The sequence below is a fragment of the Halichoeres trimaculatus genome, unplaced genomic scaffold (genome assembly GCF_033239565.1).
Source record: "Halichoeres trimaculatus isolate MK-OKI-2021-1 unplaced genomic scaffold, fHalTri1.1 fHalTri1_scaffold_16, whole genome shotgun sequence".
Classification (NCBI taxonomy): Eukaryota; Metazoa; Chordata; class Actinopteri; order Labriformes; family Labridae; genus Halichoeres; species Halichoeres trimaculatus.
Window position 1 is genome coordinate 20,924,097 of NW_027437194.1, and position 13,446 is coordinate 20,937,542.

The window sequence follows — 13,446 nt, forward strand, 5'->3', positions numbered from 1 at the left end:
CTAATAGTTGCACTTGAATCTAACTGGGAGCCCCTTTTGTAATGATTACCTCAGCTGAACCTGTCAGACTTGCAGACAAGGCAGAAAAGCTAGCAGAGGTTTCATTTAAAACCTACTAACACATCATTTTTCCCTTTTCTGCATTCAACATAACAAAAAAGGAACATGCATTTGTATATCTTCATATTGAAAAAAAGGAATATAACAGTTTTTTTTCTTCAACTTTTTATTGTTTTTTTCATCCATGTGTTATTGCTGTCAAAGCTTCCTGCCACACGTGATGTTGGGAAAAGCCTCGTACCTGTGTGTCAAACACTTCGCCTCTGTGAGCTGCACCTTTACACCCTCTTTTCTCCCTTCACACCCCCGCTGCTTTTCCTCTTACGGCGATTTGACGCCACTTCTACTTGTCAAAAGTTACACCTGTGCGCTTTATTAAGAAAAACAAAAACCACTTACAAAGCTATAAAGTTTCTTCCCACAGACATCAGCAAATGAACACCTCAACACGTTCGACTCACCTCCTGAAACAAGTTATTATCTCACACAGTTCTTCCTCGAAGTTTGTGCTGAAATTTTAAAATATGAAATAAAAACAAAGGAAAATCTTTTTGTATTCAATTTCAGAGGGAAAAATTTTGTCAGAACACAGATTTGATTTTTTTTTTTCCTTCATGTTAATATTAAAGCTCCTGTGAGGAGTTTTTCTCTAACAACCAAACAGACTGTAACTGATCTCCATACTTCTCTGTGGTGTAACCAACACAAACAACACTGTTAGTCCATTTCTCTAAAGAGGCTAATTTATGAAACCACTGCTGTGTCAACCTTAAAACAAACACACAGCAGAAAAGACTACTTTGTAAAGTTTTGAGTACATTTGGCTTGTACTGCTACCTCTGGTCCAAAAATATGAAGCAAATACATAAGTGTGCTAAGAGAGAGCTAAAATCAGCAGCTCTTTTAAAAACCTGATGAGGCTAGCAGTAGAAACTCTGGAAAGCACATACACCAAGCCATAAGCTGATAATAACAGCAAAAATGAACACAGTTATAAACTCCTGATTGTCAAACTTATAAGTTTTGCTGATTTATAGGATATGTCGTGACCTGACTGACAGGTGGGCACCTTCTATTTGCCTGCAAAGAGGATTAAGACTCAACTCGTTACCTTATCCTAACCTGAGGAACGGCTAAGTTGAGTTCTACATTTACAAATACAGCCTCCATCGAAATAAATGGGTGACATCACAGATGCTGCGTCCATATGATATACAAATTATGATTTGACTGGAATAGCGATATAAAATTTCCTGGTCAAAACACTAGTTATACATCTCAGCCTTAATCACCAAGAAGATAAGAAGCAAAGGTGTGACCACAGGGGGCGCCAAAATCGACAGAATGTTCCTCATAGGAGCTTTAATAGACTTGCAGTTAGCTAATGCCACGTGACACGATGATGATTAATAGTGACACTGGCTGTGAGTTTCCTTTTGAACAGGTACAGGGCCCCTGCCAGTCACATGACCTGAGATGTGTCTCTGATTGGACAATAAAACGATTCTAATAACTTCTAAACTGCCGAGTAATAATAAAAAAATTCACTCACCGTACAGTGTGTGCCGATAGTGAAATCAGTGTTTTAGACCCAAGCTGTTTTTTGAACCCGGCTCTAAAGTTGCTTTTTAAAAGTCAGTTTTTATGGCTGGGTGTGTATGTGACTTCTGGTCTTTCTGCAGCCAGCCTCAAGTGGATTCTCAATGAACAACAACTTTTAGCACTTCCGCAAAGGCTTCATTTTAACTGACCGGATGTTGCCCCTTGGTTGTCATGCAGACATCCTAGTAGTTTTTAAATTTCCAATTATGATTACAGCACCCACTGCTGGCCTGGTACACATATGCAGGCATTTTCAACTTTTTCTGCATTTCGAAAATTTCTAGTGTGAACAGTATTTTATTTGAGAAAACTGTTTTTAGAAATATCCATAAAAGTGTGGATATAGCCTCAGTTCGACAATGTTTACTTCAAAAAATGATCAAAAAGAAAATCCACATGGACAAAAGATCAGGTTTTTCTTGATTGCAGTGGAGTGAAACAGATTTGTGAGTAATTCAATATTTTACAAAATAAAAGGCTGAAGAGGAAAATAAATCCCTCTGACATACTCTCTCTGAGGTCCTCTTTGATTACCCACTTCTCTTCACATTGAGTCTGTGGGTTTATTTCATAACAGGCTCCCCACTCAGACAGCTGCGACCCGCAGCTTTAAAGGCCATTAGCTCTTTGTGTGTGGATCTTTTCTGAGGGTTTGCTCTCACCCTGAACTTTTTCTCTGAACCAAAATCTTTTAAATTACATCCAGAAATCATTTTATTTTGAAGGACTGGATCCATAAACTAAACAATCTAGCACGGACCTCAAAATCCATTCAGCTATTCCAGTCACAGAAGTAGCGTGAAACGTACTAAAACCCACTCAACCTTGGTAACAGAAAACACACGACACAGCCTCAAATGGATGTGTATAAACCAAAAACTATCAACCATCCCTTTTACCCTTCTATCTCACTTTCTTGTTCTTTTCTCTCCATCTTTCATTCAGGTGCTCTACAGGAGACGAGGTTCTTCCCAACATCAGTAACATCATGCATCGCTTTGTCTTTGCATCACGGAGTAGCATCATAAAAAATAACATTTTTCATGTTGACAACTAGCAAAAATAAAATGTGTTCCCTCATTTCCTTTTGAATTCTAACGTAAATAACAAGTGACTTTAACAGTGCCAGACCTGCTACATGAAACTGCTGAACATTCTAGTCTCTATAAAGTAAATTAGATCATTAAATTCATTACAAAAATACTAAATCTGTACGTCGGCTAATAATTTATACCATGGGTTATTCTCAGTAGCTGGTATATGCTGCTGTTTGTCTACAGTGTGTCACAAGTGGACGGAAAAGTTACAGTTCCCAGTGCAAACATTGAGGAGTCTGATAAGAAGTATTGCATTAAAATCTGATTGGAGGACAGTAGGATGTCTCCATTTAGCTCCTCTGTGGGATATTAGCGTCTTCCTGGTTGCTCTCCAGCAACTCATCCTCTGAAAAGCTGATGTGAAGGCAGGTTTCGTTCATGGGCGAAGAGCCGGGCTGTGGTTGCTCGCAGGTGTCCGAATCCGAGACGAGCGTCGGGGGTTCAGAGGAAGGGAAAGCTGCTTCACACCTGTCCTCTAGCGGGCTGTCGCAGCCACTGGACGCCGTCATGAACGTCCCACGGTCCCCGAAGAGGTCTTCGTCGTCTCTCAGCGGCGAGAGCAGGGATTTGGTCTCGGAGCGCACGCCGGAGTCCTCGCTGGCAGAGCAGGAGCTGCTTTCGCCGTTGCAGAGGGAGTGGAAGTCCGCCGATGACAGGGAGCTGGGGGTGACGTCCGGGAAGGAGAGGCTGCTGCTGCGGCTGGGGGCAGCTTCGTTAGTGGTGACGTCTCCGGGGTTGATTGTGGCTGTGACCTCTGACCCTGGTGACAGCATCCTGCTGGCTCGCTTTCGATTCAAGGACGGGGGAGGTGGGTCCAGTTTGGGGATGATACACCTGAAAACAGGCACACTGGTTAGCTGCATCTAAAAATGTTTTGGATTTGACATTTAGACATAGATAACTCAGTCTCTAATATTGCTCATTTGTATATCTTTTGCACGCCCAAAGCTAGTTTTCCCCTCCATCAGTCACATTAAACCCCATTAACCCAGCATAATGTGACTCAAACTGTCAGCACACAGACACCAACTCTCTGTTCTCTGTGTCCCTCTGTTGTTTCAGCTCTCTGGGGATTTATCTACACCCCACAGTTCCTCTGTTGTGAAAATAGACAGACAGGCAAAGAAAGAGAACTGAAGATAAAAAATAAAAGCGTGGGCGCTAAGGAAGTGAGAAAGGAGCCACAGGCTTTCCCCCTCCTTCTGGTCCAGAAATAGCTCCACAGCAGCCTCCTTGATTGTACCACAGAAATGGCTCGACAAGCATCAGTGCGCGCAACATCCACACACAATCGCAACCATCCTGCTGGAAAATGAATCCTGACACAAACCCGCTAACAAGCCTCACTTCGCTCCTGACTCCTCCCATCTGTATTGTACTGGTGGCTGCTAACTTCGTTCCCCTGTGAGATCCGGTCCAGGTTTGATTCCTGGTCTCTGTAATGAACTTATATGACTCGCTGATGCATTTACTGTCTCCGCTTCTGGATGCTGGTGTCAATGGATGCAGTAATGACAGGCTTGTGGTAATGGTGCAGAATCTGTCTCCAGAGATGATTGTGTTCCTCCGCTAACAGATGGTCCATGTGGGATTGAAGGGTAAACACAGTTTGAACCCTGACTTCAGCAGAGGAGACCGTTTCTCTTATAACAACAGCAGCAGCATTGGATATAGAAACAGCTTCGTGAATGTCTGGTGTGTCAACCACTGTGATGCAGACAAAAATACTTTATCTCCAAATGTATGATTGTATGAAGAAGCCTCTGACTTTGGCGATCAAACCATTTTTTCAAGCAACACAAAGATCTGAAGTCAAACTGAAAACCATTTAGTGGAATGAATTCTGATCGATGCATTCATGAATCCCAGAGGACGAAACCTCTAAGTGTGGATACGGATGTTTTCTGGTGTAGCCCAGAGTAGAGAAGTAGTAGCCTATTTTTGTCTTTTTATAGTGAAATTGTCTTATTAGTCTTTGGGCCTATTTATGCTCAACGTTGGATACAGATCCAGACGGAGCCTTCATTCCGTGCTCTGTGTTTATTTGGTCCATATTGTCGCCACCGTTAACTGGTGGCATTGTCTGTAGCTGTTACTTCCCAATTCTAAGTCTTAGTGAGACAGGTAGATTTAACGGCGGGACTTTAGGGATGTATTTAACAGCCTCCCCAACCGTGGTCTCCTACAACGCTGCCTCTGTGTTTTGTCTTTTATGCAAGGGGTACAACAGCAATACCTCCTCCAGAGTTGCCATGTTTGTTTTTCAGTTTGTTTTTGTCAGAAACTTCTGACTCTGGGCTGCCCCCTGGTGGATGTATTGTAAAACAGCAATGCCACATTAAAGGACGCATAGAAGTTAGTAAGCAGTTACAGTAACATAATTTGAAAAGGATGTATACATTTTCGTACATAAAGTGAGAATAAATGGGCCCTTAATAAGAGCCACATTCACCTGACAAGTCTTATTTCTACATATTTTTTTTAAAGCACATGTTTATTTGAATATTTGAAAATAAAGACTCATGACTCAAGACTGGTGGTGCTAGCTCTGCTAATGTTAGCCACACTGGGAAAGACAATAAGTCTTCTTTCTTGTAACTAGTCAGAATTTTAGTTTATATTTAAAGGACTAGAAAAAAAGTCTGCTCAGAACATCCCAACACCAATTTAAAAAAAAAAAATTAACAAGGAAACTAGTGCAAAGACAAATGAATATGGCACGGCAAGTAAAGCACTGAAAAAATAATAAACTGTAGGAAAACAATATCATTTCAAGTACCCAAACGAGCCGGTTTTCAGTTTTTGCAGTGAGCTACTTGCCGTCAAGGGATAATTTAGCTTTGATTTGTGTCTTCAAAGAGAAATGAATATGTCAATCAGTTAACAATCAGTATGTTCGCGTGCACATACCTAACCGTTGTTAGCTAAAGTATATCCGCCTCCACTAGATTACGTGGCTATGAGCCTCCTTTTAGCTGGCTTCTATCAAAACCTCTGTTTACCTCTTCTTCTTATGCTGTGGTTTTGTTTGCTGTGCATTAATGCTGCTATTCCACCTCAGGGAGTTGAAGCCTGGCATGCTAACCATGGAGCATGAATCATATATCAGTTCAGTTTTAGCCAGACTAATGTAATGTATCAATTTTAACGTGTGTTTTTTAACAAATCAACATCACATTGATTACGTTTTTGCTTCTGAAGTTGATGGTGAGCAATAAACGGAGAAGGTACTTGGTAGGTAGCGCTTTATGCTAACTTACAGCTGCGTTGAACGTCTCAAGACGTAAAGACATTGGCCAGTGGTCCTAAAGGCTTGTATTAATAGGAATAACCTACTACGAGCAAAATAACAGTAAATAAAGTGACACAACAAAGTCTTTGTCAGGAACACAATTTGATAAATTTCAAAGGTTACATAAGATATGTGACAATGTGTGATTGAGATGCCCACATGCTGTTCCTGTGTGATGGATACTTGGTGCTCTTTCCCTCCCTCGTGTATTAAAGTCTTTAAGGACGAGCTGCATTCAGCTGTGGTTGCCTCTTCTTCTTCCTCACTGCTGAGCTGTGGAGATGAATTTGCAGCTGGATCAAGGAGCAGGCTGCCCCATTATCATAACTCTGAGTCAGCACTTCCCTCTTCTATCACACTGACACTCCTCCTCACTTAACTGACTTATCTTCCTCTGCTGTGTCTTTTCTGCTTCTGCTCTTTCTTTTATGACTCCATCTCTGTCTCTCCACCCAGCCGGTTTCATTCATTTAAAATACAAACCAAGGCACCTATATCTTCCTCAGCTCATTTAAGCACGATGCTGTAAAACTGGAGTCTGTCGGCAGAAGACAACAACTTGTCAGACAATTTGTGTAAACTTCATAAATTTGATTGAGAGGGACATCTGAATGCACTTTTCCACAATAAAAACAACCTTTGATTTAGGTTTGAAATAAAAAATTAATCAACTAATGTCAAATTAATTTACTGTTATTTGTGATTTAGTTCAGCATAAGGACTTGGGACATGAAACTTGGATTCATCTTTGGTGACTTGCATTGAAGACTCTACTTGAATTCAGACATGAGAAACTGACAACTGGACACGAAGTCTGGTTATTGGGATTTGGCATTAATTTTAACCCAATAATTGACCAACAGATTTTGGTGACTTGGACAAGTTAACTTGTGACATAAGACTCCACTAGGGAACTAACATAGCCTTGGTGTCAAGTAACGAGACCTGGGGCAAGAAACTTTCTTGTTGACTTGGACTCGTCGTACACTGGGAAGTAGAGACTCTACAGAGATTCAGACCTGGGTATCTGGAGCTACAACCCATAGGGGTATGGCCCAGGGGCCTTAACAGGATTTTGACTCCACAAGTAGAGTCTTAACAGACTTGATTTGGATTTTGGTGACTTGTACACTAGGGACTGGAGACTGTACTGAGGTACAAACAAAGACTTGGACTCGAGTAACAAGGACTTGGGTTCTCCTTTGGTCACTTAGAGTTGCACACTAGGGACTCAAAACTTGACTGTGGACCCAAAATTAACTTGGAGTCTTGTGACAATGCTGAATGTATGGAACTTGGATTCTTCTTTGGTGCCTCGGATTTGTGAAGTGGCTAGTCAAGACTTGACTGGGGACCCCATACAGACTTGGACTTTGGCAACAAGTACTGTAGACACGAGACTTAGATCCTATTTGTAACTTGGACTTGTTGACTAGGGACCCCTGACCCTACACTAAATAAATGTAATTTGGACATCGATTTGATGTCTGGCATCGGGGACTTGTCACAGATTTTGACTTGTTGAGTTGATTCTGCCATAGATTTGAACTCAATTGAGTCTTGACTGAATTGACTCAAAGTTTGGTGATTTGGACTTGTACACCTGGGAACATGAGACTTGATCTAAACTCGGAATCAGGTAATACAGACAGGAAGTGGAGTTTCGACGTGGGCTTTGGGTTCATCTCTGATGGTATTGACTTGTTTACTTGGGACTAGAGACCTAATTCAGACTTGAGATTTAATGACTTGATTACTACACTGCTTTACTTATAACAGATCACAATGAAAACATATGATTCACTTTGTTAGGAATATTTAAATGAGGATGTGGAGCGAATACATCAGATTGATTTTCTGTTGTTGAGTTTTATACCCCACATTATCTTTGTGAGCTTCAGTCAAAGAATTTGAAATCTTAAACCCTCCCATGCTGCTCTTTGATTGGCTGAACACATTGTGTTTCAAGAGGACTGTTTTATAGGTAGAGTCAATGTAAAACATGCATTAAAAAAAAAAAAACAAAAAAAAAAAACAGGGACTCAAGTGTAACACACATTCTGGAGTGACAAAGTGTGTGTAGGACAGGTGAATCAGGAGGTACGTCTGATGCTGCTTTAACAGCTTTTCTGCTCAGGTGGAACCTCCACTGACAAAATAATACCAGATCTTGACAGGAACATTTTTTTTTTCCGGCAAAAGTTCTATGCTGAACAAAAAACAAGCGTACACAGTCAGTAAAGTGAGGCAACGACACAGAAGGTGCTCCCATGCATGGACGTTTGTGACTCGCTGGCTGACTCAGTGCTAATATGGTTATGAATATGCAGAATCACATCCGAATGGAAATGGAGTTTATTATGCATTCATTAGCAGAGACAGCACCGGACACACAAGCCCAACAAACACCCACACACTGATTGTTCACTGACTGTTCATCCACCACATGCACAGCCTCATGCTTGTGCCACAAAAACGCTGCTTCCACATGCTGGTAGTCATGAGTAATACTCACATAGAGGGAGGAGAAGGGGCAGAGAGGAGATGAGGAAGAGTAGGAAGAGAAGGAGAAGGAGGAAGAGGAGGAGCAGAGGCGGGCTGGTGCAGGAAACGAGAAGAGGGTCATGGAAGGGCATGGAAGCAAGAATGGATAATTTTCTGGGGGTTCAGTTTGTGTGTTTGAGCGAGCTGACAGGGAAATGAGGGATGGTTAGAGGAGGAAGAGGAAGAGCAGGAGAGGGTCCTCGCACCTGTACCAAAGAGAGGCAACAATTAGAGGATCAGGGAGCGATGGAGGGGACTAGTAAGTCAAAATCCCTGTTTGTTATTTTGAATGTTTTCATGAAGAAAAAGGTCATGTCAAAGTTAAAAATGTGCCTAAGGGTTCCCCAAAAAAAAAACCCAGAAAAAATCTACTCAAAAAAAGGACAAAGAATGTGGCCAATTTTGTTCCCAGAACTAACCAATCCAATATTTATTGTTGCAGATTAAACAGCATTCAGTTGAATCAAGATTGAATATAATTCTTGCTAGTTGGAACCAGAATGACTAAAGACAGTTTGAAAAATCAATATTTTTATTATGCTGGTGTCCTGTTTGTGTGTTATTTCCGAGTTTTAGTGCAGCCATGAGCCACTAGCCAGGAATGTAGCTCAAGCTGAGAGGGTCTTCCGTCTCAGTCACCTTGGTTTGGCATTTTTTAATCAAGAAAATGGAGATTAAGTTATGCGTAGACTGAATTACAATACCTCAATGAACTTTTCAGTGATCTTAAAAAAAGTCTAACTCCTAGATATGTTTGTGTTTTTGTGATAATGTTAATTCCAACCCACATGTAGCCGGGATCTGTTCAAATGTGAGAGTCTATCTTTAAAATGAAAAGCCAGATTATGTTTGCTCTGCTCGGTGAGGTTGGAGTTGGTAGATGAGCACTAGTAGGACACATCACAGAGCACTGGGCTGTGACTAGTGCTAAATATAGCCTTGTACTAAACCACGGTACAAACTGAGTTAAAGTCTGCATGTCGCCACATTTCAAACAACAGCGCTACGCAACTGTAAACAAGTACAGTACCTCATCACTTTGTGTATTGAACAAAGTAAAGTGGTGTTAAAAAGAAGATATGATCTCTATTTATTTGCTTCAAAACAAAAGCACCCCTTGGTAAGAGTCACGTCTTCACTGTAGTGGGTGCAAGTGCCCACAGAGTCTATATCCTGGAAAAACACTTGGTCACCAAATAGTCCTTTATGCCCAATGAAGTTGGCATAAAACCACTTACCACTAAACCACTAAATAAGTGACCAGCACATACATTTGGATGTTGTATTTCAAGCAAAAATACTATCTGATAGTCACTGATAACCATTCACAGCTTTGCGAGAATAATGAGGTGCAAAGTTGTTGGAGGCAAGACACAATATACAAATAGACATATCTATGTTTTTATATTCTAGTTTTATCAAGCCAAGTTTTTACTAAACCTTAGTTTTTGTTCATATATGTAGAAATTCCTCACAGAGCCTTTTGGTGCTGCAGAAGTCTCTTTTTTTTTCTATTTCATGCCCTAAAGCAAACAGTTCTCAGTTGCCCTACAAGCTCCATTGACAGTTACATCACATAATAACCAGAGGCAAATGAAAACTGCTGAAAAAATTAAGATGAGCTAATAGTCACACAAATTATTTGATTTTGTTTTTTTTTAAATAATTTTTGGAGTATTCAAAAATACAGATACAACCCTGGTAGACTGGTGGTTCTAGCTCTGCAAATGGCAAATACACTCGGAAAACAGATTGAAATGATGTTAAGTGGACATTAAAACAGCGCAGAAACAGAAAAGCAGAGAAAAAAAAAAGAGTACAAAAGAGTACTGAAAAATTCCAAAACATACAACCTCAGTTAAACTAGCTCTTTAAGCTTGTATTGCACTGTAAGTTTCCTTTGTTAATTTAGGAAGTGAAATGAACACCAATGAGCCTCAGCTGAAGAAAAAACACTGAGGCGGATGAGAACTAAAGTTGCTTTAAAATCCTTCAACTTTTATGTTGTGGGGGAAAAAACACAGCAAGAAAGTTACTTGAGTCTTCGTTTTATTATTATTCCCCATGGTGAAGTCTTTCTCTACAACTTGGCCGCAGTGTCCACTAAACTAAATTATTTTTGGTCAATGTTTTTGCTAAAAACTACCGTGGGAGTTGTAATAAAAGCCTCTAGCCTTATCAACACTGACTTTGAACTTCTCAGAGACTTGGACAAGTTAGTTCAGCTGTTCAAAGCAATCTATGTCCTTTGACTTTTTAAAACATATATTAAATAAATACATTGGATCTTTAGAAGAAATAGCTCCACTCATCAATCAATCCACTGAAGACTGGGGTACCAATATTTGCCTTAAGGTCAGAGAACTTTAAGAACTGAAGTATTAAGTGGATGAAAACAGGGAGCCGAAGGAAAAACACTCAAAGCTTTAGAGACAAGTTTCAGGCTTCTCACTGCAGAGTTTAAAGTTTGTAATTGGGTTAATTTTAAGCTGAAAAAAATCGATGTACAGATAAAAGTGGCAAGGGTGTGTTAGAAATAAAAATGACTCCCCACTGTGTCTGCACTTCATACAGTATGAGTCATAAACAGCATGCTAAGTGACTTTTCAGTATTTGCAGAAAAATGTTTTAAGAAAAAACAGTGGGAGCTCTACAAACAAGTAGGTAAAGCCAGGGAAAAAACAGTAAAACACTTTAGACTCCTGATTGAATGATGTCTTTGAAAAGAACAGCTTCTGATAAAATCTTCAATACTTCAACCTTTCAGACGGACAAACAGAAGAAAGCAGCTGAAAGAAACAAGCAGGAGGTTCGAACTTGAAGAGAGGACACAGGGCCTTTGTGAAAGGAGCTTGCTTTCTAATAACACCCGTCAAAGTGTGTGATAAGTCTGTGTGGAGGGTTTCAATGTGTAGGTGGATCATTGTGGGAGTCTGGAGGAGTATGATGGCAATACAGTCGTTAAGTTTGCAAACACAAATACCAAAAATTAACAGACTGACAAAGTCCTTGTCAGATATCATTTAATTGCAAACAAATTGACTCACTGCTCTCTCAATAAACCAGACATGAGTCTGAAAACACAGCTCCTCTGTAACACAGTGAATCCATCAACCATTACGCCCCAATCATACAATCTGTGCTACAGCATTAGCGTCTAACGATACTGCCGGTTCAGCTCTGATACAGAAAATGATGTTAATGATGGGGAGGGAAAGAAAATGAAGGATGGAGGGGAAGACAGATCGCCTGATAGGTCAGGAAATGTGATTATGCATCAGTTAATACTGTCAGACAGAGAGCGCAGGCTATACCTTACTGAAGGAAAACATGACTCACCGCGAATCATATATAGATGGATGTTGGAGGTTCATGTAAGCTGAACACCATATGTGTTGGTTTCTGCTCTGTGTGGGCATGTTGCAGTATGGCTTGGGGGCTTTATATCTCAGTATCTGAATCACACACCTACATGGAGTGTTGTGTAGATGTTGTATTAATGTTTGCCAGATCATGAATGTTATGGAAGATCTGTTCACTTTGGGGAATGCGAATGAGATTTCTCAACGACTGCGGGGGCAAAACAAGACAATAAGCTATAAACTTTTTCATCTTCAGTAGTATTGCTTTATTTCCTCCAGATAAACCTGTGGCAGCTTGTTTTTGAAGCAAAGCTGAAGATTAAAAGTTGCATAGCTCCAGTTATTTCAGCTGCAAACTACTGACCGAGTCAGACGCAAGTGTTGTCTCAGACTCAAACTTACTAAATTGAACTGCCATCACATAAAGAACACACCCAAGATTTAAGGACTCATATACCAGTAAGACCTCGACTTGATCAGTGTAAAAAACAGCTTTTTCTCAGTGTTGGCTTTTAACTGGTTTTAGTAGAAGACATCACATCACTCCAGTTTTAGCATCTCTCCACTGGCTTCGTGTCAGTTTAAGAATTGATTTTAAGATTTTATTGATAACTTTTAAATCACTCATGGGCTTGGCCCCCAGCTATATCTCAGAACTTTTAATTCCTTATAGCCAGCCCGCAGCCTTAGATCCTCTGGCCAAGGCCTCCTGGTTGTTCCAAAGTCAAGGCTCAAAACTAAAGATGATCTTTCTCCACCAAAGCTCCTCCACTTTGGAACGGCCTGCCAGAGGACATACGGCATGTGGAGTCTGTAGCTTCTTTTAAGTGACGTTTAAAAACTCACTTCTAAAGAACTGCTTTTATGTGATGACGTCTTTTTAGTCCTTTTAGTCTTTATTTTATTTTGCTCCCTTCTCTGTGTTTTAGTCTCCTTTTCTTTTATTTGTGTTTTAGCCTTTTTTATCTTCTTACTTGTAGGAATTGCTCCAATAATTTTAGTTTCTTCGTCTTTGATTGACTTCTGTTATTTTAACAGACTGGTGTCTTTAATCACTTTTATTCAGATTGTTTATCTTTGCTTCATCTTCCGTCATTCTTTTAATCTTATATTGAAGACTTTTAAGCTAATTGTGTTACTGTTCTGTCTTTTAAATTATCAATATTTGTTTTATTGCTGTTTCCTATTTTTATTCATTTATTAATGTATATTATTTATTAATTTAAAATATTTATTTACTTGTGTTCTAACCTTCTTGTGGTCCTCACGGTCTCATTTTATGTAGCAGTGTTCCTGTATTGTCTGGGTTCCTATGATTTATGGAGGGGGCCCTTTGGTTAATGGGGCTGGAGTCACTGGACATGGTCCCGCCCCATGTTAGTTAACACCATCAGGGTACAGTTGCACTTGTTTTTTGCTGTACCCTGGTGTGTTGTGTCTCCAGCCCTGTGAGGTCGGGGTCTCCTCTGTGTCTATGGTTAGTGGCTGG

General features: G+C 40.3%; 1 protein-coding gene across 2 annotated transcripts in view; it reads right to left on the reverse strand.

Moving 5' to 3' along the window:
- Positions 1 to 237: 237 nt before the first annotated feature.
- LOC141805059 (carboxyl-terminal PDZ ligand of neuronal nitric oxide synthase protein) overlaps positions 238 to 13,446 on the reverse strand; it is a 73,882-nt gene continuing 60,673 nt past the window's right edge. Inside the window, exons 11-12 of one of the 2 annotated variants that reach the window (XR_012599683.1) lie at positions 8,567 to 8,801; positions 3,453 to 3,593 (exon numbers count right to left, since the gene is read on the reverse strand). Coding sequence is in view for 1 of the 2 variants with exons in the window: in XM_074689744.1 (XP_074545845.1) it covers positions 3,050 to 3,593 (544 nt within the window). In the remaining variant the exon portion in view is untranslated. Of the gene's footprint in view, positions 3,594 to 8,566; positions 8,802 to 13,446 lie in introns of both variants that reach the window. The other variant, XM_074689744.1, reaches the window with a different exon arrangement.